This window comes from Antennarius striatus, chromosome 15 (assembly GCF_040054535.1).
Source record: "Antennarius striatus isolate MH-2024 chromosome 15, ASM4005453v1, whole genome shotgun sequence".
NCBI classification, from domain to species: Eukaryota; Metazoa; Chordata; class Actinopteri; order Lophiiformes; family Antennariidae; genus Antennarius; species Antennarius striatus.
The window spans coordinates 3,448,316-3,470,437 of NC_090790.1; the positions used below are offsets into that span (position 1 = coordinate 3,448,316).

The 22,122-nt window shown below is 39.2% G+C and overlaps 2 protein-coding genes and 1 long non-coding RNA gene across 4 annotated transcripts; 2 read left to right on the plus strand and 1 right to left on the minus strand.

Annotated features, from left to right (window-relative positions):
* Positions 1–47: 47 nt before the first annotated feature.
* On the plus strand, positions 48–9,540 carry LOC137608100 (regulator of G-protein signaling 7-binding protein B-like). Its single transcript, XM_068334159.1, has 6 exons — positions 48–932; positions 1,117–1,289; positions 2,549–2,679; positions 6,218–6,356; positions 6,437–6,507; positions 8,096–9,540. Exons 1-6 carry the CDS (start codon positions 807–809, stop codon positions 8,185–8,187), a joined length of 732 nt encoding a protein of 243 aa, XP_068190260.1. The 5' UTR covers positions 48–806; the 3' UTR covers positions 8,188–9,540.
* On the minus strand, positions 1,471–8,187 carry LOC137608101 (uncharacterized). Its single transcript, XR_011038151.1, has 3 exons — positions 8,001–8,187; positions 6,179–6,324; positions 1,471–2,666 (listed from the first exon to the last, which is right to left on the minus strand). It is a non-coding gene; the product is annotated as an uncharacterized lncRNA (long non-coding RNA).
* A 1,815-nt stretch (positions 9,541–11,355) lies between the features above and the next one.
* c6.2 (complement component 6, duplicate 2) lies at positions 11,356–21,422 on the plus strand. 2 transcript variants are annotated; one of them, XM_068334158.1, is made up of 18 exons: positions 11,356–11,566; positions 12,574–12,773; positions 12,858–13,017; positions 13,312–13,456; positions 13,602–13,743; positions 15,358–15,496; positions 15,736–15,945; positions 16,108–16,351; positions 17,131–17,253; positions 17,336–17,502; positions 17,604–17,829; positions 18,234–18,402; positions 18,643–18,754; positions 19,164–19,296; positions 19,378–19,572; positions 19,964–20,051; positions 20,169–20,413; positions 21,094–21,422. In XM_068334158.1, the coding sequence occupies exons 2-18, from the start codon at positions 12,628–12,630 to the stop codon at positions 21,273–21,275; spliced, it is 2,826 nt and encodes a 941-aa protein (XP_068190259.1). In that variant the 5' UTR covers positions 11,356–11,566; positions 12,574–12,627; the 3' UTR covers positions 21,276–21,422. The 2 variants fall into 2 exon arrangements, with proteins under 2 accessions (XP_068190259.1, XP_068190258.1); XM_068334157.1 differs by having other exon boundaries at positions 12,599–12,773.
* Positions 21,423–22,122: the final 700 nt, after the last annotated feature.

Below are 22,122 nucleotides of genomic sequence, written 5' to 3' on the forward strand. Positions count from 1 at the left end.
CCGGGGCACTGCCAAGGCGCCCTTGAGTAAGGCGCTGTCCCCCTTACAAGTTGCTCATTTGGGCTGCACCGCTAAATAGCTGCCTGCCACTCTACCTCCTCTGCATATGTACAGGCCCTATTGTGTGTTTGTGTGTTCAGGGCCTGTACACACATATATATGCATGATTTGAACTAACTACAGTGTGCCACTAATTTCCCTTCGGGGATTATAATCAGTATAAAAAAAATTTAAAACAATTTTTTCGTGGTTCAACGAATTGTGCCCCTAGTGGCCAAATGAGTCAGTACAGTTTTAATTAGATATCGGGACTTAGACGCTCTTCCAGGTTAATGAATGCGACTCACAAATGTCAGCATTAGTAACTTTTCACGCCTTAAATAAATTAGTCTTTCACACTGAGTTTCAGTCACGCAGGGTGACGCAAAGGACGCTGTTATTTCCCACTAAATGGTTAATTATCAGTGGGTTGGTGACGACTTGTTCCACCGTTGGCTCCCCGTGGATCCTCCTCACACGTAAACGCGTGGCGGAAGACGGAGGAGCCACCCTGTCGGCCTTCAATAGGGGCTGAAGGTGACTCCTCTCGGCTGGGATGCACGGGGAGCTGCAGAGGGTCCTTCCGGCCAGCGTCACGGTCCTGCTGCGGGAATAACGATTTACTCTTGCGTGGGCTTGAAGCGTTAACCTAAAGGACACTTTCTGCGCTGGACTGGGTCTGCTGCTTGTGTGTTGAGCACCCATCACAAAAGAGGGGCATTCCTCTCCGTCTGCGCTGATTGGGATCTGGTGGTGGGTTTGCATGCATGTGTTCTGCACCGTACGGGCGAAAGAAGCGCTTAAGATCTGCAGGGATCATTTTTCCCGTCAAGGTGGCGCAGATTGAGGAGCGCCGTGAAAGCACGGAGGGAGCCGTGGACTGCAGCAGGATGGTGAGAATCATCACTGTTAACGATTGCGCACAGATCTACCGCATCTAATGAAATGCATTCATCAGATAGAACCGATTCTGTCGCTTAAGGTGCAACAGAGAGGAGCGTAGGATGTCCTCTACGCGCTGGACAGTCTCATTCTAGGCTCAGCTCAGGTTTTCACTCGGTGGTTGTGTTTCTCCAGACTATCCAGGAATTCAACACTCTCGTAGCGCTGTACCGGGAGCAGGTCATATCGGTCGGGGAGATGTCCGACGACTGTCCGTCTCTGCGGGCTCAGATGCAGCACACCCGGACCAAAGGATGCTCCATGGCCCGGGCTGCGCACCAGGACCTCGGCGTCATCTCTGTTTCTGGGTGCGGAGACAGTTTTTAGATCATTAACCATTTCAAGGGTCTCTTTGATAGTTGTTTCCATACAGTTAATTCGCTTATTGGTCTTTGATTTTCTCCTTAAATAATAGGACATGGAAATGTCTCCTCAAATTTAATATATTACCTTGCTCCAGATCTTCTAATGATACAATAAGGCTTAAAGAATGATTAAAATAAAGTTTATTGAAGCTGTGGGGTTTTCTGGTTGTAAAAGTGAAACAACTGAACAGAAGATAGAATAAATATTGATATTCTATTTAATGATACGAATGGAAGAAAATAGAAAACTGGCATCAGGCACAAAAAGCTTCTCCCGCCTGATGCCACGCTGTTTCACTACTGTTTTAGCTGTCTGACAGTACAACCACATAGGTTGTAATCCTCCATCTTTGAGAACTGGTGGTGATGCTGACGGTGTCCACCAGTGGGAGATAAAACTCATTGAAGACGATACCTGGAACAGACACGGATTCAACTAGAAGCCATCCTGTTTATATTCTTCTTCTCATTTCAGGAAGTTTCTGTATCAAACTAAGGATATTTATACACTAAACATTTTTTTTCTTTCTGTACTTGTTTAAAATATCATGTGTGACAATGTGCAGTGTGTTAGAGCTGCGGGTGCCTAGTAGCTACGATAAACTAGTTCTATATTCACTCCATCAGCATCCTGAGTTCCAGATGTGTGACTACTGGAGAATTTCATAGCAACACAGCAGCTGACATTTTAAAAACATGCAAATGTTCAAATACTTTTTTTGCTTCAACTAATATGAATCTACATCTTCACCAGTTACCTGTGGTTTTGAACTGTCTTTGTATGTAACTTGGTTAAGTGAAAAATCACTATGGAGCATGTCACAATATCATTCGGTTCTACGGGGGCCCCAAGTAGAGATAAGTTTTAAGGCATATTCTTTCATCCAAGCATTAACCTAATTTACCTCATCTGACATTTGACCTTTTACCTCTGCAACCAAATTTGTCAATAATTACTGAAGTGAGTGTTAATTGCAGTACAGCCTGTTGAACCGTGTTGAAGCTTCTACAAGTTCATTTCCTTATTTTGTAATAAAATAAATAAGGAAAAAAGTGGTAAAATATGTAATAAAAGCTAAATCTGCAGCCAGTTTTGGAGCTCAGTCAGCTTGATTTTAATGTGTATGTTCCACATTGATGCTCATCTGACTGAATATCTTCCTCCCTGTCATTCTCTCTTCTTCCTTGTCTTCATACTTCAGTCCAGAGGATGGAGAGATCCACCCTGAGATCTGTCGGCTCTTCATCCAACTGCAGTGCTGCCTGGAGATGTTCATAACAGAGATGCTCAAGTCCATGTGTCTTCTGGGGGTTCTGCAGCTGCACAGAAAAAGTACCGTCAGATAAAATAAATCACAGTATCTTTATGCTAAGTTTCAAGAGAATAAAATAAAATATAAAGGAAATCATATTACTTTAAAGCCTATAAATTAGTCATTTATTTAAGTAATATCTATATCTGACATAAATAAAAACTTGGGTAAATGTCACTAGAAAGAGCTGCTCAATCATAAAAACATTTAATAGTTAATAAAAATTGACAAGAAATTTTTCACAGGAGATATTTTGACATGATCCAAGAGAAACGCTGGTCTAAATGGGAAATACCTGTCACTCTCTGAATGTCTGCGCCAAAATAAATTTGTTCTTCAAAAGTTATTACATATTGGATTTCTATTTATGCAATAACAACTACTGGTCGTGAGGTTGTTTTATGTCGTTGAACCTTTACATGCAACAGTTTGCTGTGCATGTCTTCCATCATCAATGTGTGAAATTATAGAAAATACAATTCAGTATATTTTTAAAATATTTAAAACTATAACACAAAACTATTAGTATAGCTATTATTTTATGCAGGCAGCCATCATAAAAACCGTGCTTTATGAATGTTATATACTGTGTATATATATATATATATATATATATATATATATATATATATATATATATATATATATATATATATATATGTAACGTGTTCTGTGAACTGTCGCGATTAACTCTGAATAAGATAGAGATGTCCCACACTTTTCCAGAGACCTCAAGTCCAGCAAGTTCTGAACCTCCTGTGTTTCAAACTCTGCAATCACAGTATTATATGACTGGATCACCATCAATAATAACTTGTTTCACTGGTATTTAACTTGAAATACAGTCAATGATTCTGATACTGAAATATAAGAACCAACGTTTTCCCGTTGCCTAGTTCAGTTTCAAAAGCATTTTATAACTTGATTTTATTATGACCATAATCTTTTAACTCCTAATTGACAGGTGGACAATTTTACTATAATGCCAGTTGATAAAAACAAAAAAAAAGTCATCTCAAGAAAGAGACAGAGAGCGGTATAAATGAAAATGACAGAGAGGTGAAATAGCCAAGGACAGATCGGTGGAGAGACAAAACCAGAAGGAGGGAGAGAGAGTGACAGAGAGACAATGACACAAAGCAGGAAGAAGGGAGACAGTGTGGTGGGGGTTTCGTTTCTCTTAAGACAAGACACAGTGTATTAAATACAAGACATTTATTTTGTCAATTCAAATCAAAGTTGAGTAGCAGTATAGGAATATCATCACTAGGTTGAGTATGCGTCCGATAATATCATCGATGATATTGACAGACAGGTTCAACAAATACTTATCTAAGCATGATGAGAGCTCTGGAGACGATGAAAAAGTCCTCCGGTGTGTTGTTACAGAATATTCTGGGTACAGGAAAAAACTTCAAGTACCAACTAGGAAATGGATCACGTATCTTTATATACTCTTTAGGCGTGACTATGGGAGGTGCGAATCAGTTGTTTAACCTCTGCTCTCCACTAATCTTTCCCCCAGTTTCAGTAGGCACATCATGACCTCAAGAAGTTAGCAGAGACATCAAGTCGACAGTTTCACATGGCTCATGACATAACCTAATCAGTCACGTGAACATGTAGTGCAGATGAAATTATTCAAAGATACTGACATTTACGCAAACATTTCTAAAAACAGATTAGATTCTTGCAGAATCTTTCATGACCTCGAGACTTCCTGGGGCCGTTTCTCCCAAGTGCTGAAAGATTTGACACACAAATAACAATCTAGATTATTTTATTATATTATTTTATTGTATTAAAAACTTTCCACCACAACAGAAATACAAGACCGAGAGAACAAGACCCAACAGAACAGAATGCATTTACAATCTGCCCACTGGTTCATAATATGTAGAGGAAGTAGCTGTGGAAACGACAGATTAGAGAGCTGTTGTACAGCAAGTACTCATACTAATACTACTTATGCTAATGCTATCAGTGATGGAAGCACCACAGAGAGACAGACCTGCAGAATGAGACAAATGGAGGGAGAGCAGAAAGAGAGAAGAAGAAAAAAAGTTAGTAACACACATGGATGGAATGTGAATAAACATGAAGGCGGAGGTGCTTAGTGTGTGTTGGGAGTTTCCTATGACAACTTAGCCGTTGGATGGATTGAATATAGATAGTGTTAAAAAGAAACGTCTTCAGCTTGCTGTTAAACATGGAAATGGTGTCCACCTCATGAGCTGATTCCAGAATAAAGGAGCTTGATAACTTTAAGCTCTGCCCCCCAGTCCGCTTTTGACATTTTTGGACCTACCAACAGACTGGCACTTTGGGGCCGCAGAGTTTTATTGCGGTAAAGATATGTTGGAGCCTGGCTGTTGATGTCTGTTGAAGTAAGACGGATTTTACATTATATTTGTGTTTTATAGGGGGGCAGTGTAGAGATACTAGCACAGGGGAAATCTGATCCCTCAATCTGGTTCCCGTTAGAAGCCCAACTGCTGAGTTCTGGATCATCTGAAGAGTTGTTGAAGCAACCCGTTAGTCCTATAATACTGTAATCAGATAAGTGCTCGGTTCATACACTGTTAGAACAGCAGAGGGCAGTAGAGAGCTGTTGTAGTCAACTGAGGGGTCTTACTATGAAAGGGGTCTTATTATGAAAAACACATTTCTTCAGGTCTCTACATATACATAGTTCTCCTGCCTAACCCTGAAAACTCATAGAATCTGGAAAAAAATGCTTCCTGTATCACTACAGAAATGGAATTTTGTCTGTCTTATTTTGTTCTGCACTATTTTGTCACAGCTTCCGTATTCAGGTAACAATGGGAGTGATTGACAGACTGACTGACATATCCTGAGCCATATTTGATTGACAAATCCTCTCAAGGGTGTGTTCAGACTAAGGAAGCAGTGTGTGGTAATAGCCTGGCTCAGAGTTAGACACTGAAAGTTCCCCACAAGCAGTTGAAGTCAGCTAGTATTTGACTGGTGAGTTCTGCTTGAGTCAGGTGTGTATGTAGCCTGTGTGTGTGTATGTTTATGTGTGTGCACGTGTGTGTGTGTGTGCGTGCGAGTGTGTGTCCACCTGCAGCATATTTTCAGCATCATAGCAAAAAACAAGAAAAATAAGAGGGAAATACGTAGTAAAGAAGTTGCTGAAAGTTCGAAAACACCTATGCGAGTGGACAGGAGCGCGTGCGTTCAAATGATGTACGTAAACAACATCTGGGGGGTGGCAGAGGTGTTTACAGGAAGCTCAGAGGCAAAACCCTTTAAACAAACCAAACAAATAAGTTTAAAAAAGCATAACATGGAACAAAGTCATCTTTGATTTTCATTGAAGTAGTCTTAAGTAATGAGGCACCATGGCTGACACACATTCCATACCACAACTTGAAGAAACAAATATTTAATTTCCACCTGAGTCACTAAAAAGTCAGATATTACTAAAAGGTTCCCAGTATGATTTTTTTGTCTTTCCTTTTCATGAAATGAAACAATCGTGAAATGAACCTTTACCGTGTGCCTCATGGCTGCTGTATCTGTTTGAAATTCAAGGAACGGACTCTGAGCCAAGGGTGGACTTCAGGATTGATGAAAGCTCAGATGTACCAATCCTGGATGACCGATCTTCCTCCCCCACTGACTTTCTGCAGGAACAGTGGCTGGTGGGAAACGACATTGAAAACATAGAGCGGTGCGTTGGCTGCGCATCAAAAGAATGAGAATAATTCATCCAATCAGCAGCCGTATTCAAACAGTGTGTTTGTTTCACAGAGACATGCGAGAGATGCGTAACCTTCTCAGTAAACTCAGGGACACAATGCCATTGCCACTGAAAAACCAAGGTAAGGAACGTTTGCAGTCAGATTCACCCTTCTTAAAATTTATTTTTACTTATTTGTATGCTTTTATTCAACAGTATCTGCCATCAGAGGACTGTCAGACAGATATAGTCGTATGTTTATAAATGTTCCTGTCAGAAGTAAAGATTAAAACAATGTTATCTAAAAGGAAGTGTTCTTGGTTAGTTTATTTAACATTTGCCAACCTTTTGTTAACATAACATGGAGGGATCTTGTTGTGTGTGAGAGCATTAACATCTTCTTTTCCTTTCGGCTTTTCCCTTCAGGGGTTGCCACAGCGAATCAATTGCCTCCATCTAGCCCTGTCCTTTGCATCCTCTTAAATCACACCAACTACCTTCATGTCCTCCCTCATTGCATCCATAAACCTCCTCTTTGGTCTTCCTCTTGGCCTCCTGCCTGGCAGTTCAAAACTCAGCATCCTTCTACCAATATATTCACTATCTCTCCTCTGAACATGTCCAAACCATCTGTCTGGCCTCTCTGACTTTATGGCCTCTCTGACTTTAGACCGCTCTGACTTACGGGCCTCTCTGACTTTAAGAGAAAGCATTAACATAATCGATCAAAATAAACCCCAAAGGGATTTCCAAACAGGACACTAACACAATGTTCCCTCTAACGTTTCATGTGTCTGGGCTAACACACAAGCTTCCTGAGCGCACTGAAGACCACTTGAGCAACATCAGATTTGCACGCTGTGGCCATACACCACTATCACACTTGTTCAAAACCTTGGATCGCAGCGAGTTACATGGCTTATTACATTCTTTTAACTTATAGCAGCAATTTTCATTATTTGAGTTTTAATATAAGTGATATGGCCTACTTGAAATGAAAAAGACAAAAATCGTGTTCTTCATGAGATGTGTGGTATGTTATATGTGAGGGTCCTGTTTTGGACATGGGAACCCTAGGTGAGGACCGTCAATGCTCTGCTTGGCTGCGTAGCGTCAGTGAACCTTATCGTGTCATTGGCTGGACACCTGTCATTCACTGAGTTACAATGCAAAATGGTACATAAAACTATAGCATAGATTAGATCTAATATTAGAAGTTACCGCATTTACTACTGTGACCCCCCCCCCCCCCCCGGTGTCGTGTAATGTGGGCAAGGATGACAAACATGGACTTCCTCTGGCGAGTTTTATTTCGGCGTTCAGCCTTAACAAACAACAATCCAAAACTCTCACCTCCTGCCCTTCCTTCCAAGTTTCGCAAGGTCATGCACAGCTCACACACGCAAAACAACTCAGGGCAGCAACATACAGTACAACAGTAACAACACACGGGATATCACAATATGTTTATATCGAATTTAATGCGTAGCATAGAATTTCTTGTGCGCTGAGACTGTGCGAGCAGTGCGCAGGAGCGCAGCTTGAGGGAACACTGCACTAACAAGATGTAAAACAAGTGTAAATTATAAATGAAGCTAAACAACGCAAAAGAATAATAATATATTATTCACGTACCTGCACTGGCTAAGGCTTAGGGTTAATGAGGGAAAAGATAGATTGAGACCTTGATGATGTGATGAAACTTGATTAAAAATGTCGGTTTGTTCCAGATGACAGCAGTTTGTTGAATCTGACTCCACACCCACTGGTCAGACAGAGGAAGAGACGCTTCCCAGGACTCTGCTGCATGGTGTCAGGCTGAGCGTCTGGAGCCAAAATGAAGGAGCACCCTTTCATCGATCCTGTTCTATGGTGTAAATTAAATGAGTCATTTTGGTCTTCATGGATATCAAGTGTTTCTTTTTCATATCTCAAATTGTAACCTTGTATCTAATTCTATCCCTTTTTTTTATTTTGCTATTTGCTCATTTGGTTGTTTGGGAGTTATTCTACAGAGCTTGTTCAGGTTTTATCATGTAAACTTTCCAGCTTGGATCAAGTTTGGTTTTGGATATTTTCAAATGTACTTTATCAAGAAATGACGTACAGTCAGTAATAGATTGTATAGAATGCTTGCTTCTGATGGGTTGCACCTTAAAATCACAGACGTGTTCGTGATTCAGTGTTAGACCATCACATTTTTTTTCCTGTTTTTGACCATCTCCCTCCTCCTCTCATCTCTGCAATTTTGTGTTATGAGGAAAGAACCTTTTCTGGCTATGCACTGGCGTCTTTATCTGTCTCACTCTGTCTCTGTCACGCCATCATTTCTTAATGTGTCACAGTAGGAAATGTTATAATCAAAGCAATCCATTTTTGGGGTTATCATGCAGAAACTAATTAGCCTGTAATTTTGCTGCTTCTTTTTATATAGGAAAAAAAGACAAATTTAAGTGAGCAAAGCTGGTCATTACCAGATCTTGGATGTAAAAACTATAAATTTAATTTTTACAGCAGGTTCAGTGGTTGGAAATTGTCTGAAATCATGAGTGATAAATCACAACTTGTCATTTTTACATTTTTTAATGCTTAGGTGTTTTGAGTAGCCTGATGTTTTGAATTCAGTTGTGTATGAGCATGTGTGCATGTATGTGTGTTTGTGAAAGTAAACTCAATACCAAATAAGTTAAAGCTCTTAAAGATTTTAGATCGCAGAGTAGCAGGGATCTAAAATCGCTGCCACTAACCAATCTAACTGATTGGTTGTAATCATTCCAACCAATCTAACCAATCAAAGTTGATCTCAATAAGTTATTGATAAACTATTTTGTCAATAGTAAGAAAGCTCTGAAAACCATTGAATACATGCTGTACTTGCTAAGCAGTAATTTGTTCTGGATATTCATGGTCCTCAGATTGCTAACAATATTAGTGACATTAATTGCATCAATAACCTTTAATTTGTAATCAGTAAATGTTCAAATATGACCTTAGCATCTCAAAAATATCTGATTATCAAGATGAAATTTTAAATTTGATGGTCATACTCCCCACAGGATGAACTTCATTAACTCCATGACTTTATTTCCTGTCATCCAGCTCCACCTTCACAAATAGAGACCAAAAGGTGTTGAACTTTAAAAAATGAAGTAAAATCTAACAATTTATATTGCAATCTGTTATCATGGTGTGATTATTTTTTTCTATGTCATATTCTCAAGAATATTAGTCATCAATCTGTGGTTGGTTCTAACACTTAAATATTGTGAGCTGCAGTCGCAACAGCTTTAGTCTTGCTTTAGCTCTAGCATGTCTTTAGCAGTCTTCCTGATAAATAATAATAGTTTCAGTTTTCCATCTTGAGGGCTTTGCAAAAGCTGCACACAGAGTGAGCAGAACTCAAAATGCTACATGAAAAAAAATGAAAAGCCACTCAAACAGTTCTCTTAAGTGTCTCCATTAAATGTCAGAGCAATATCATTTGTGTAGGCCATGTGTAGTCAGTGTGTCCTGCAATGTAGAGATGGTACATTTACTGTATGTACAGCTTAGGACATTTTATAAAGTGAATACATTTTTTCTATACGAGTCGGCTGCCTGTTTTCTTTTGTTTTTATTATTATTTTTGCGTTATGCCTTAAAGCAAACTGCACCTTATTTTGTCATTTCTCAACTGTCATTGGTCCATTTCAGCCTGGACCTGAAGAATGCCCCAGAGGGCATGTCATCTGACACTGGTGGAAGAGCACCTGAGTTCACCACTGCTTTATGTTACAAAACAGGCTCAGGCCAAGTCTGGACATGGTTAGACTAACAGCATAAAGAGTTGCAATCGGCAGGAAAAGACAAACCTTGGTCTTTGCAAACTGAGAAATGACACGACCATCATCTGTAAGGTTTGTGATCAATGCACCACAGTGTTAATTGCTCAAAATGTCATTTAAGTGTGATCTTAGAGGAAGTTTCATGCTCGCGATGTCAGGAATGAAACCAATAAACAAGTTCATTCATCTTCCGAACCGCTTTATCCGCCATAGCGGGTCACGTGGAGCTGGAGTCAATCCCAGCTGTTTTAGGGTGTGAGGCGGGGAAAACTCCTGGCGTGACGCCAGTGCGCCGCTGTCACACAAAGACAGACAACCATGCATGCTCACACTCACGGGCAATTTGGACCCGACAATTACAAAGTGCGTGCTTTTGGAGGAGGGAGGTAGCCGGAGAACCCACGCAGACACGGGGAGAACATGCAAACTACACAGAGCGGGACTCAAAGCCAGAACCGCCTTGCAATAGCTACCCACTGCGCCACCATGCCACCCTAAACAAATTCACAAATGTTTTTTTTCCTAAGAATAAAAAAAGATTTGTTCATCAGTGGTGTTTGTTTAATGTTAAATTATTCATTATCTGTCATTTTGAACTTCAAATTTATTCAGGCTGACTGGTCTATTCTTGGGTGGACCAGTCAGCCTGGTCCACCCAAGAATGGACAGAAAGCCAATCAGCATACTCCAGAATGCTTTAATGCTCCTGTAAGTAATCATGCAACAACAAAACGTAACGTAAATTTAATGGAAAACGTTTTTTGTGTCCAGAGTTTTACTAACTTTGTTTTTTCCATTTATATGTTTTCACAATTTTATTTGACATTTACACATCAAAATAAATTTTAAAAAATCAAAGCTCAACTTTTCACCATTTATTCTCTCCATATATTTCCTCAACATTTTCAGCATGGACTGTGTTTGAATTCATGGCTGTTTATTAAATGACCAAGTTTTTTTTCCAGATTTCACAGAGACTTGGATAGCTTGAGGAAATTGTTATCTCTTCTTTGTATCTCCAACTGTCAACTATGGAACATCTGGTTTGTGTCTGCAGCTGGGAAAACCCGTCTCTGCTTCCCGTAAGTGTGCAGGACAGAAGGGTTATGTAAGAATGTTCTGTTTTATCATCATAATTATTCTGTTTCTGCTCTGAGATGGTGTTCAACACTGATTAGCAAGTATAAAAACAACTGGTTTCCCATGGGAAATGAAAGGGAGGTCTTATATTGCTGATGCCTTCTCGGACATAGGTCAGATTCATCTGTGCCTGCAGTGCAGAGTCGCCTTTGTGGGACGCTGAGTTGTCCAGAAAGACACTCAAACTCAGGGGCTACTGGAAGTCCCTATCTGTCAAAGACGACAACAATATAAGTGGTGAGTCATTTTTTTGCTTTTAACTCACAGCAAGTGAACTTTAAAAAATAAATGTTGCAAGAATCAAAACTGCATTAAAATTCATATGTGCATGAGTAATACTCCACCAGGACCATTTGTTGGCTTTTATAATTCTATTTGTGCAATGGTTTTGTCTCCTTTGTGCCTTTTTTTATATATAATTTAAAACATTAAATTGCTTGCTTCACAAGTATGCTTAGTCTAAATGTAGAAGATGATGTCTTAAACAAAAAATCTTGGAAACAGATCAAGAAGCATGTGAGAAAACACATCTCCACAGTCCTGCCACTGTGATCATTACAATATATACCATTGAGCACATGTGTCAAACTCAAGACCCGGGGATCAAATGAGGCCCCCCACAATATTTTATGTGGCCCGCCACAGCATGAAAGGTCAGTATTTTTTTTAAAAAAAAGGTCAAAAGCGTGTTTTGACCAAAACTGCATTTTCTGCAATGCAGTAATTAAGCTAATTTTTATTTTAACAAAAATATTTTGAACAAAATGTCCTAACTTGTGTTAGATTTTATTTTTCTTTATTCTCATGGATAGTTTGATCCTTGATTGATAGTGTTCTGTCGGTTTAATAACCTGACAAATTTAACACAGCAACATGGAAACATTTTTTTTCTCTGCAACTGTAATGTTTGTACCTTGAATTAATAATAAAGTTATTTAACATTGAGAAGTTTATGTTACATTACGATGAGTTACATTTAGTTACATTTATTAGTTACATCCAGCCCTTTGAGGACAGCCGTAATGCTGATCTGGCCCCCAGTGAAAATGAGTTTGACACCCCTGCCATAGAGGGTCATGAAGATGTACCACTGTCGACAGTGGCACACCTTATAAACAGGAAAGTGTTTGTTTCACTATGCTGTTTATAATGCTCATATTTATTGTGTTTTATTTTAAAGTGCAACAAATTATCTGTGTTATAAAATCAAATCCATAGAAACTTCAGTTAAATTTATTTTACAGAGTTTTTTACCCTGGTCATTGTCAGAGGAGGTGAACCCAGGTTGAAGATCCCTGATGGCTCCCTCCAGTCAGTTGGTCCTGCTCCTGCAGATCCTCGGCTGGATATCTGTCGGCCTGGCCTGTTTCTGTCAGCAGTACCCATGGGGATCTTGGTCCAGTTGTTCCAGAACCTGCAATCACGGAACACAGACAAGAAATAGGTGAGACTGCGATGAGTAACTATTGTGAATATAATGCCATAATTTAAGACTTATTGATTTTGCTTTTATTGTCTTATTTGACAGGATATTCAACTATGATGATGGTTATTACTGGAAGAGCAGCTGTCGTCAGCTGTGTTCGAAATATGAGAGGAGGGCCTGTAATGAGCAGAGCTGCCCGATCAACTGCCAGCTGACGGAGTTCGGGCCCTGGTCTGACTGTTCGCCCTGCGCCAAGAAACAGGCAGGAGGCGTTACACTGCAGACAACTGCCCTCTCAGAGATGCATCTTAATTCTCTCCAGTCAGGGAAAGTGACAAAATGAATTTTGTTTTTTACATAATCAAATGCAGCTCTGGCTGTTAATGTTAATATGTAAATATAAAGCTTCATCTCGAGATAAATACAAATGCTTTTTTTTTTTAAATTGTCTCTTATGCCAGTATCAACACCACAGTTAACTAATTAGAATCAGTAAGTGTGCAAGATTCTCAATGCAAGTGATCAAAATAAATTAAATAAAATGTTGTTGCCACAGTTTCGGACACGTTCTGTTTTGAGGCCGTCCCAGTTTGGAGGATCGGCCTGTAACGTGGAGCTGACAGAGGAGAGACCATGTTACCCCTCCAGAGAATGCAAGTTAGCACCCATCGACTGCAAAGATAATTTTAAGTGTGACAATGGTATGTTTTTTAAACATGGTGTTAATTTATTTTTGACCAGCTCTATCTCTATTTTTGCCATTTAAATGAAGGAAATCAAAAACACTCCGCCCCACACACAAAGATGTGTACCAGTATTTTATTTTTGACAACCCTTTTGCTGCAGGACGCTGCATCAACACAACACTAACATGCAACAAACAGAACGACTGTGTGGACAACTCCGATGAGAGGGACTGTGACAGCTTCATAATCGTGTGTCCGGCAGAGAAGAGGGTCGCACCGGGGGCTGACCTGGTGGGAAATGGGTAAGCTTAAGGTCAAAACCTCGCTGCTGAATTTGCAGTTTTAGATTTTATACAAACTCATACACACACACACACACACACACATATATATATATATATATATATATATATATATATATATATATATATATATACACATATACATTCTTCCCTGATGTGTTCCTAATCCTTTGTGCTGCAAGCTCTTCTGGGTTTTTTTTAAAAGACATTCCAAAACATCTATTTATATCACACAACAAGCAAATATTCTTTAGGTGTTGTTTTATATGAAGGCAAAGATAATTGAGAGATTTACCAGTTGTTAATAACAAAGGCTATGTATGTCACACAAAATTTAAAAAGCAGAAAAATCAACTGCCTTATCATATTTTTGCATAAACTGATGAAATAATATGTATATTGTGATAAGGATGTATTTTGAATAGTGTTCTATAAATAAAATATATGATTATTATGGTATTATTATTATTATTATAATTATTATTATTAATAATAATAATAATAATAATAATGTTATAAAAAATGTTGAAAAATTTTTCTTTCTTCCCTTGAATGTAATTGAGCCAGACAATAGACGTGTCGGGGTTTACTGTAGGACCCAAATGCGCAGACGTCAGGTAAAAGGAAAAAATAGATTTAACAATAAATGTGAAGCGATGATGAACCAGATGATCAGGCTGAACAGGTAAATCGACAGGTGAGGAGAAAACAAGCAGGCGGCTGGAAATGGTTGTAGTCCAACAGGCAACAGACCAGAACTGGAACACGGAGAGAACAGAGTTATCAAAAAAGTCAAGGTGCAAGTTCAAGTGAGCCAAGGTGTGGATACTGACAAGCAGTACAAACGAACTGGCGATGAATGGTGGAAAACTGGTCCTCATGAAGGTCTGGAGATTGGAGATTGGTCACAGGTGTGGTGCTCTGCTGCCAGCAACAGCCACACCCAGGTAGGTGGAACTATGAGGGACTCAGAAGAGGGAGAGAGAGAGAAGCAACTGCAAATCCTGACAAGACGTTACTGTGGTAAATCAAATCAAACATTGAGACTATTAATTTTCTATACCACTGCATAGAAAGAATCTTTCAAATCATTATGATGAGAGAATAGTTGATGTAGTTAAAATGATGGAGATGTTTCTTGACTCATTGTAACAAGCATGAGCCTCACGTCCACAAGTGAAAATACCCTATAAAGGCGTTAGACATGTACTGCTAACAGCATCTGTTGAGTTTCTCAAATAATATCAAGAAGCATATTTTAAAAAGAGGGCATTATCTGTCCAACAACTCACATCAAAAAATCGAGTGCAATAAGCGCTGCAGTTAAGGTGAAAATACTCTAAGATAAGATAGAAGTAAAATACTTCAAGAAATAATAGTAACAGTAAATATGAGGCAAATTATGAAGTTTCATAATAAAATGCACAAAACGATATCAAACTTAAACTTTGGTATGGCATATGTCAGTACTGCCACTAAAACATGCATTATTCTCTTGTCATTTTTTACTATTTCTCTTATTATTTTAAATCAAGCAATAGTGGTTTGTTCATGCATTGTTGGACTTTGTTAAGAAAATGTAAGATCTAACCTTTGACCTTTTTGTTTTTGAAGCTTTGATGCTCTGGCAGAGGAGCCCAGGGGAGCCGTCTTGGACAACATGTTCATGGGAGAAAGCTGCAGATTAAAGAGGCCTCAGAGTACCCTGCTCTACCACCGGATCCCCCACAACTTTGAGAGTTTTGACATCAAGGTAGAATTGTAATTTCTAATAGTCTTTTATCTCTGTTGTGAGTATTCAGTCTTTGAACCTCATCCAAACCTTAGAGTTGGTTAGCGATTCAGAGTAGTCCTTGTGTTGTGTTCACTGAGTGATCTTCTAATATAGATAAGCAGTCCAATAAATGTAGCAATTTGTTTTTGTTTTTGGTTTGTCTGCTTTTTCTGTTTGAAATCTTACAAATATTAACAATTGTGGCTCTGGTTGTAAAGGTTGGAGTGCTGGAGGACTTCAGCACCGAGCCGCACCCACTGTATAGTGAGTCCATTGATGTGAAGAGGTCCAGTTCAACCGACCACAAGGAGGGAAGGGGTGAAGGCTACTTGTTCATCCCCATTTTCCTCCCCATTTTTTACCACAGTGGGAGGTCCCTGACGCTTCACAAGTCCAACACTGAGGCTTTAGAAGCATCAAAAAAAATGGTGAGCAACTCAAAGACTGCAAGACACATTTTCATTGTAAATCATGTTTGAAGGGCTAAACTTTAACAAAAAGAAGGACAAACAGGATGAAACAAAAACACTTTGCCTTCCTCATTGCAACCTTACCCTCCTCCTGTCAGTCATTTCTCATATCCTCTTTAGGACTCCAAGTTTATTCGAGTCCATCAAGTTCTTCCTGTGTCCACATTCAAAGTAAGGGACCCAGGAGACCTTGTCCTGTCACAGCCTTTTCTACAGTTCCTTCATGCTCTTCCTCTTGAGTACAACTATGCCCTCTACAGAGAAATCTTCCAACGCTTTGGGACCCACTATTACAGCACAGGGAAACTGGGAGGCCATTATGATCTGCTGTACCAGTACAGACGAGAGGAGATCACCTCATCAGGTACAACATATTTAGTCAATGTATGAGTGGAGACTTCAACCAAGTCCTTGCAAAGGGTTTTTAATGTATTTGAAATGCACTAAGGTGTGTGTGTGTGTGTGTGTGTGTGTGTGTGTGTGTGTGTGTGTGTGTGTGTGTGTGTGTCATAGGTCATATGAATGTATATGACCCATGGCAAAATACTGGCCAAGGTGTTGTTTAAATGCCAGTCTCCTCCCAGTTGCATCACAGTGTTTAAACTCAATCTGTAATGTGCCATACATATCACTGCATATGATTATTAGCAGAAGGATTTATTCGCCAGCAGCATATTTCTCTTTAAAGGATTTGTGAATAAACATGTTTTCTCTAAAAAGGTAGAAAGTATTGTTCAAGTTCAAATTTTTACTAAGGGGCAGAAAATGGTTCAATTGAGGCAAAAATGCTCTCTAGGTTAAATTGATGTACTGTATATATTTTTAAATCAAGAGAAACATCACCATCAGACATTAATCACATGGAATTTTTCAAGACATACAGGTATATCAGGTATACAGAGGTATATACAGGTTTTCTATAATCACTTTGTGGAATTTAGGTTCATTTTTAAATTTGTGCCTAATAATGAGGACTCCTATCATGATCAAACACGGGAATGGTTTGCTAAGGATGTTAATGGAATGCATCCTTAGCATCCTTAGCATCCTACATGTGCACTGTCAGCATCCTTAGCATCCTAAATGTGAATGTAAATGTCCGTGACCACGCATGCAAGTCTTATTCTATTTTTTGCCCTACAGGTCAAACAGAAGAGCACTTCAGAGGTTGCCTGGCTAAAGACTCCACCTGGAGCATTATCCTTTACACAGAACACAGAAGTGTATTGCGATGTTCTGATACCAGGATAACTGAGAAATACCAAGGTACCTCTGAAATCTCTCCATCTTTTACATTGTGTCTACTATTGCACCTACAAACCACGTTCCACCCATCTCTTTGGTCTAGGCTCTTACATTCAGGCAGCAGAGAAGTCTTTTTCTATGGTGAAAGGAGGGCGAACCAGAGAGGCAGCAGCTTTGGCCTGGGAGAGGCAGGGTCCAGCTCCAGACCGTACATCTTACAAGAACTGGGCCAAGTCTGTTTTAGAGAACCCTGCTGTGGTCGAGAGCAAGGTTTCAAATATCAAGCGCAATTGAAATCCTTCACCCACATAACTCAAAAAGGAAGATCTAACAAAGTAATGTTGGAGTGCCGTGTGTTTGTATTTGCCTAGGTAAACTCCATCATAGATCTTGTTCGGGGGATCCCGTGTGCTGTTACAAAGAGGCGACACCTGAGAAAGGCGCTGCTGCAGTACTCGGATGAGTTTGATACCTGCAAGTGCAGTCCTTGCCCCAACAATGCCAGGCCAGTTCTTTCCGGCACCGAGTGCAAGTGTATTTGCCAAACTGGTACATTTGGCACTAACTGTGAGAAACGAGCCCCGGACTACACTTCAGGTACGCAGGACATCTACAGAGCACAATGTGTTCAGCATTGAAGGTGGATGATGAATAAAGGCACAAAAAGGGAAAATTTGTATACGACATCGGGCATTTCATTGACTGCATGGAATAAATGTTTATGGTTTTATTACAGAACCTTCTTGTATTAACACCAGCAGGTCATGATTTCTAGAAGTACCCAGGAAATGTTCTCTTGAAATGTCATCTTTTTTATCTTAATGAAAATCCTTGTTTCCTTCAGAATAAACATTCTCATTAGTAGCACCATTATTGGTGTCAATGCTCTAAAAATTGCAGATAGACCGGTGTGATCATGACTCAAACACTTGCTGTCTGAAGAATGCTTTATTCTGTGTTCTTACTGTGTTCTCACTGACTTATCGTGTAAAAAAACACAGAGGATGTGGATGGTTACTGGAGTTGCTGGGGGCCATGGACTCGCTGTGCAGCCACAATGACGAGACATCGAACAAGGCGGTGCGATAATCCCACCCCTCTCAGAGGAGGCCAATCATGTGAGGGTGCTGGCAGACAGGACGAACCATGTCACATCTCCATCTTCGAAAAGTAACTAGAAAAGTTTGCTTAAAACATATTGATCTTGGCTTTTTTCTCTAAGATGTAAACAGTTTTTGAAGTTGTTACCAATTTAATGCTGATTTGCTGACAGAACTTTGAATTCTCTGTACGTTCTTGTGTGTGTGTGTGTGTGTGTGTGTGCGTGCGTGCGTGCGTGTGTGCGTGCGTGCGTGCGTGCGTGTGTGTGTGTGTGTGTGTGTGTGTGTGTGTGTGTGTGTGTGTGTTTAGACAGGAGACCTGTGACAATGATGACGACTTTACTGTAGGCTGGACAGAGGAGCTGCCTCCAGGTGTAGAGGGATGTCTGAGGCCACAGAGGCCCGATAACAGCTTCCTCAGGGTAAAGATCAACCAGTCAGTCTATATTCTGTAGTCAGTTGTGGAACATTTAATATGCAATGAAAATACAGTCAAAAATAATCAATCTCCTATTATCCAAGTTACCATTAGGAGGAAAGATAAGGCATAATGCCTTATCTCTAGACTTTAATTCATCATCAAATTTCCCTCTAATTAGTACACAGCCATTTATTAGCAATGAATGGCTGCTTCAGCAAGTGTATTCATTATAGCTGCTGTTCTAGTTTCATGATTAGGAATATGCAAAGAAATACTGCAAGAAGAAAAAAAGAAAAAGGTTTTAGAAGATTTGAAGGAGCATTCTGCATTATATGAAAACTACAGTGTTTTAAGATTATTGCTATTTGTTAACTTGTTATTTTCAATGCTTTAACTTCTTTGTCTTACAGAAATCAAAGCAGTATTATAACTTTGGTGAGGATGATGAGTTCCAGTGCTTCACTGGATTTGAACTGGATGGCTTTCAATATATTAGCTGTCTTCCTGATGGGACATGGAGTCAGCCAAATGGAAGATGTATCAGTGAGTTTCATTAAGCATTATTAACTTTAGTTACATGCACCTCAAACCTATGCCATCTTTAAACCCCCCTCTTCCTTTTAGGGAAACTGTGTCTTCCTCCTGAAATCCCTGATGACATGATGCTGTTCCCTGACAAATATGAGTATAAGGTTGGGGAGTCAGTGGGCTTGAACTGTAAAGAAAGGGGGTTGTTCCCGTTGCCCCCAGGCCGCTACAGGTGCAGTGACACTCTCACCTGGGAGCCTCCATTACCTGTTGACCTACGATGCTCCAACGGTACGGTAGACACAGTACTCATGTCAAATTAAGAAAAGCATCCACCGCTTGTCAACAAAGACCTCAAATTGTTAAAAAAAAAAAAAAAAAAAAGGGACATCACAAACATGATTCAATGAAAGGTTTGGTTTTCAATGTTGTATCTTATTGCCTCATTTGTTTTGTCATTGCTCCTGCAGAAAACATTACAATAAAATACAAAATCTAGACAAGTGAAAAAAGTGAGGCTGAAGACTTTGATTTGGAGATAGACTGGGAGAAATCTTGCTCTGCTATAAATAATTTACGAATTTGCCTATGCTTTTAAAAAGGAGATTTGTGGATTTGACAAATGTGAAAGACGAATTTTGCAAAAAAAATAAAACGTCTTTTTATTGTGTCTTGAATTCAGAAGTACCGTTTGTAGCTGATGGTCAATGCGGTCCAGGAGAGAAACAACAGAACTCTAAATGTGTTTGCATTCAACGGGAGAGCTGCCCGTAACATTTGATTTTACTTCTTTATTGATGTCTTTAACTTGTGAAATATTAGTGATACATAAGTTATCAGAGGATCATTGAACTACCTTTTAAATGTGTATGTGTATGTTTATGCAGTTCACAATCGGGCGATCTGTGTGTCCTGAACGTTGATGTCGGTGTCACTGTGCCGATGTCCCTCTGCGCCTTCCATGCTGGACGTTGCCACAAAGATCCTCTCTTCTATGTAAACGAAGGCGAGTGTGATCCAGACAACTCGGCCAAACTGGAGTGGGCCATCTTCAGAGCCAATATGTCCTCTAAGAGCTCTGTCCAGGAGCCTTGTGGCCTTGACACCTGTTACGAATGGGAGGCCTGCGCTGGTGAGTTTGATGTGAAACAATTTTTAGATGTCTGCTGAAAGCAAATCTCAAGTTACTTGAAATAGTTGAAATCATGTAAAAATGTATGTGAATGTACTGTAGAGAATTTCTCGGCAGTTTGGGAAATAAGCATTTTCATTTATTTTTGCACCTTGGATGAGAATTGCTACATCACTCTTAGGTCTATGTTTATGACTCTACAACCAAGGAGTGGTTAGCTCAACTCTGCTTAAAGAATGTAAATAGAAAAGCAGGGAAACAAATTGGAGTGCTTTCATTCAAATGTTAGAAAAAAATCATTCAGCAGCATCTCTAAAGCATGCTTTTATTGTATCAAGTTTATTTATTCTATATGCAGCCTTTCCTTACCTTCAACAGCTGGTCAATCATGTCTGTTTAGATTGATAAAATCTATTAGTAGAATATACTAAATGTAGGTTTTTTGTCAATTATAAGTTTCAATGTTACTATTATACAGTATACGGCTTCAGTGAGGGATGTCCATTGAATTTAAACAACGGATGTTTTTTATACTGTATACTGTATAACTAAACCAGCAGCGCAGTTTTACAGATGGAGCATCAGTCATCTAATCCTGTTCTCACTAACACGGATTTTACCATACTAGATATCAGTTGTCTGTTTTATTGTTGTTGTGACATAAACACATCCGTCCTCAGCATCAAAGAAGTGTGAATGCAGAGCTCCTCGAGACTGCCCCAGACTGGAACAGAACATGTTCTGTGTGAAGCTGACCCGGTCCCAGAGGACCCGGAGCATGGATCTCTGTTCTATGGCTACCCTCAAATGTCTTAACTATCAGTTTGACATTGTAAATGAAGGAGTGTGTGAGTCCAAATGATCCTTATGAAACTCATTTCGGGTATTGGTGATGTAGTCATGAAATAATCCAAAATTAAAAAATCTGTATGTTGTTTTTTATAGTAGACAAATGAAAGAAAAAGCAAATCTCAAAAAATAAAAGATTTATCATAAAAAGTGAAAGAAATGCTTTGTTTTTAATTCTTAATTGCAAATACATGTGGAAATACTGAACAAAAGTTTAATACACACTATGAAAAGACATTGTGGAATTATCAGATTTCTTCAAAATTTTACTAATGCAAAAATGAAGTGTAAAAAATAATGCAAATCATTAAATTTTTACAGACAATTCCATATTCTATACAATGTTTTACACACTTAACAGTGTGTGTAGTATTTTTCCATTGCCAAAAGAAAAAGACATGTAATTTCTCATCATTGGCAAACTAAAAACAACTTGATTTTCTTAATTTAACAACATCCGTAAATTTACAGTTCCATAATGAAATAAAAAAATTACGTAAAGAATGTATATTCTCTCCATCAAACATCACAATTAATAGACCCCAAGAAGCACAAATGTTGACAATTATCCTATAATTCACAGGAATGTCACATCATCATTTTTAAAATCTGCAATTCTATGTGGATACACCACAAATTCGCAGGTCGTGCTCTTAGCCATGCCCCTGCCCCCTATGAAGTTTCAAGGAAAACTAGATTGTTTGGATGTTGTCAAAACAGCCAACAAACTGAACATGTGATCTCCTTGACAGCCACAACTGTCACTCCACGGGATGTGCCTGTTTGATCTGCCTCATGTTTTACAATTTTATCTATTGTGTGTGCCACTAAAGTGCTTATGTATAAATGTTAGATGTATA

Bases quoted from the DNA above. Each gene is read 5' to 3' on its own strand.
- LOC137608100 (XM_068334159.1), top strand. From the start codon at position 807: ATGTGTTCTGCACCGTACGGGCGAAAGAAGCGCTTAAGATCTGCAGGG. The intron at 1,290-2,548 runs GTGCGGAGACAG...TTCATACTTCAG, and splicing joins GGCGTCATCTCTGTTTCTGG to TCCAGAGGATGGAGAGATCC. The intron at 6,357-6,436 runs GTGCGTTGGCTG...TTTGTTTCACAG, and splicing joins GACATTGAAAACATAGAGCG to AGACATGCGAGAGATGCGTA.
- c6.2 (XM_068334158.1), top strand. From the start codon at position 12,628: ATGGCTCCCTCCAGTCAGTTGGTCCTGCTCCTGCAGATCCTCGGCTGG. The intron at 13,018-13,311 runs GCAGGAGGCGTT...TTGTTGCCACAG, and splicing joins CGCCCTGCGCCAAGAAACAG to TTTCGGACACGTTCTGTTTT. The intron at 17,830-18,233 runs GTACGCAGGACA...AAAAAAACACAG, and splicing joins AGCCCCGGACTACACTTCAG to AGGATGTGGATGGTTACTGG.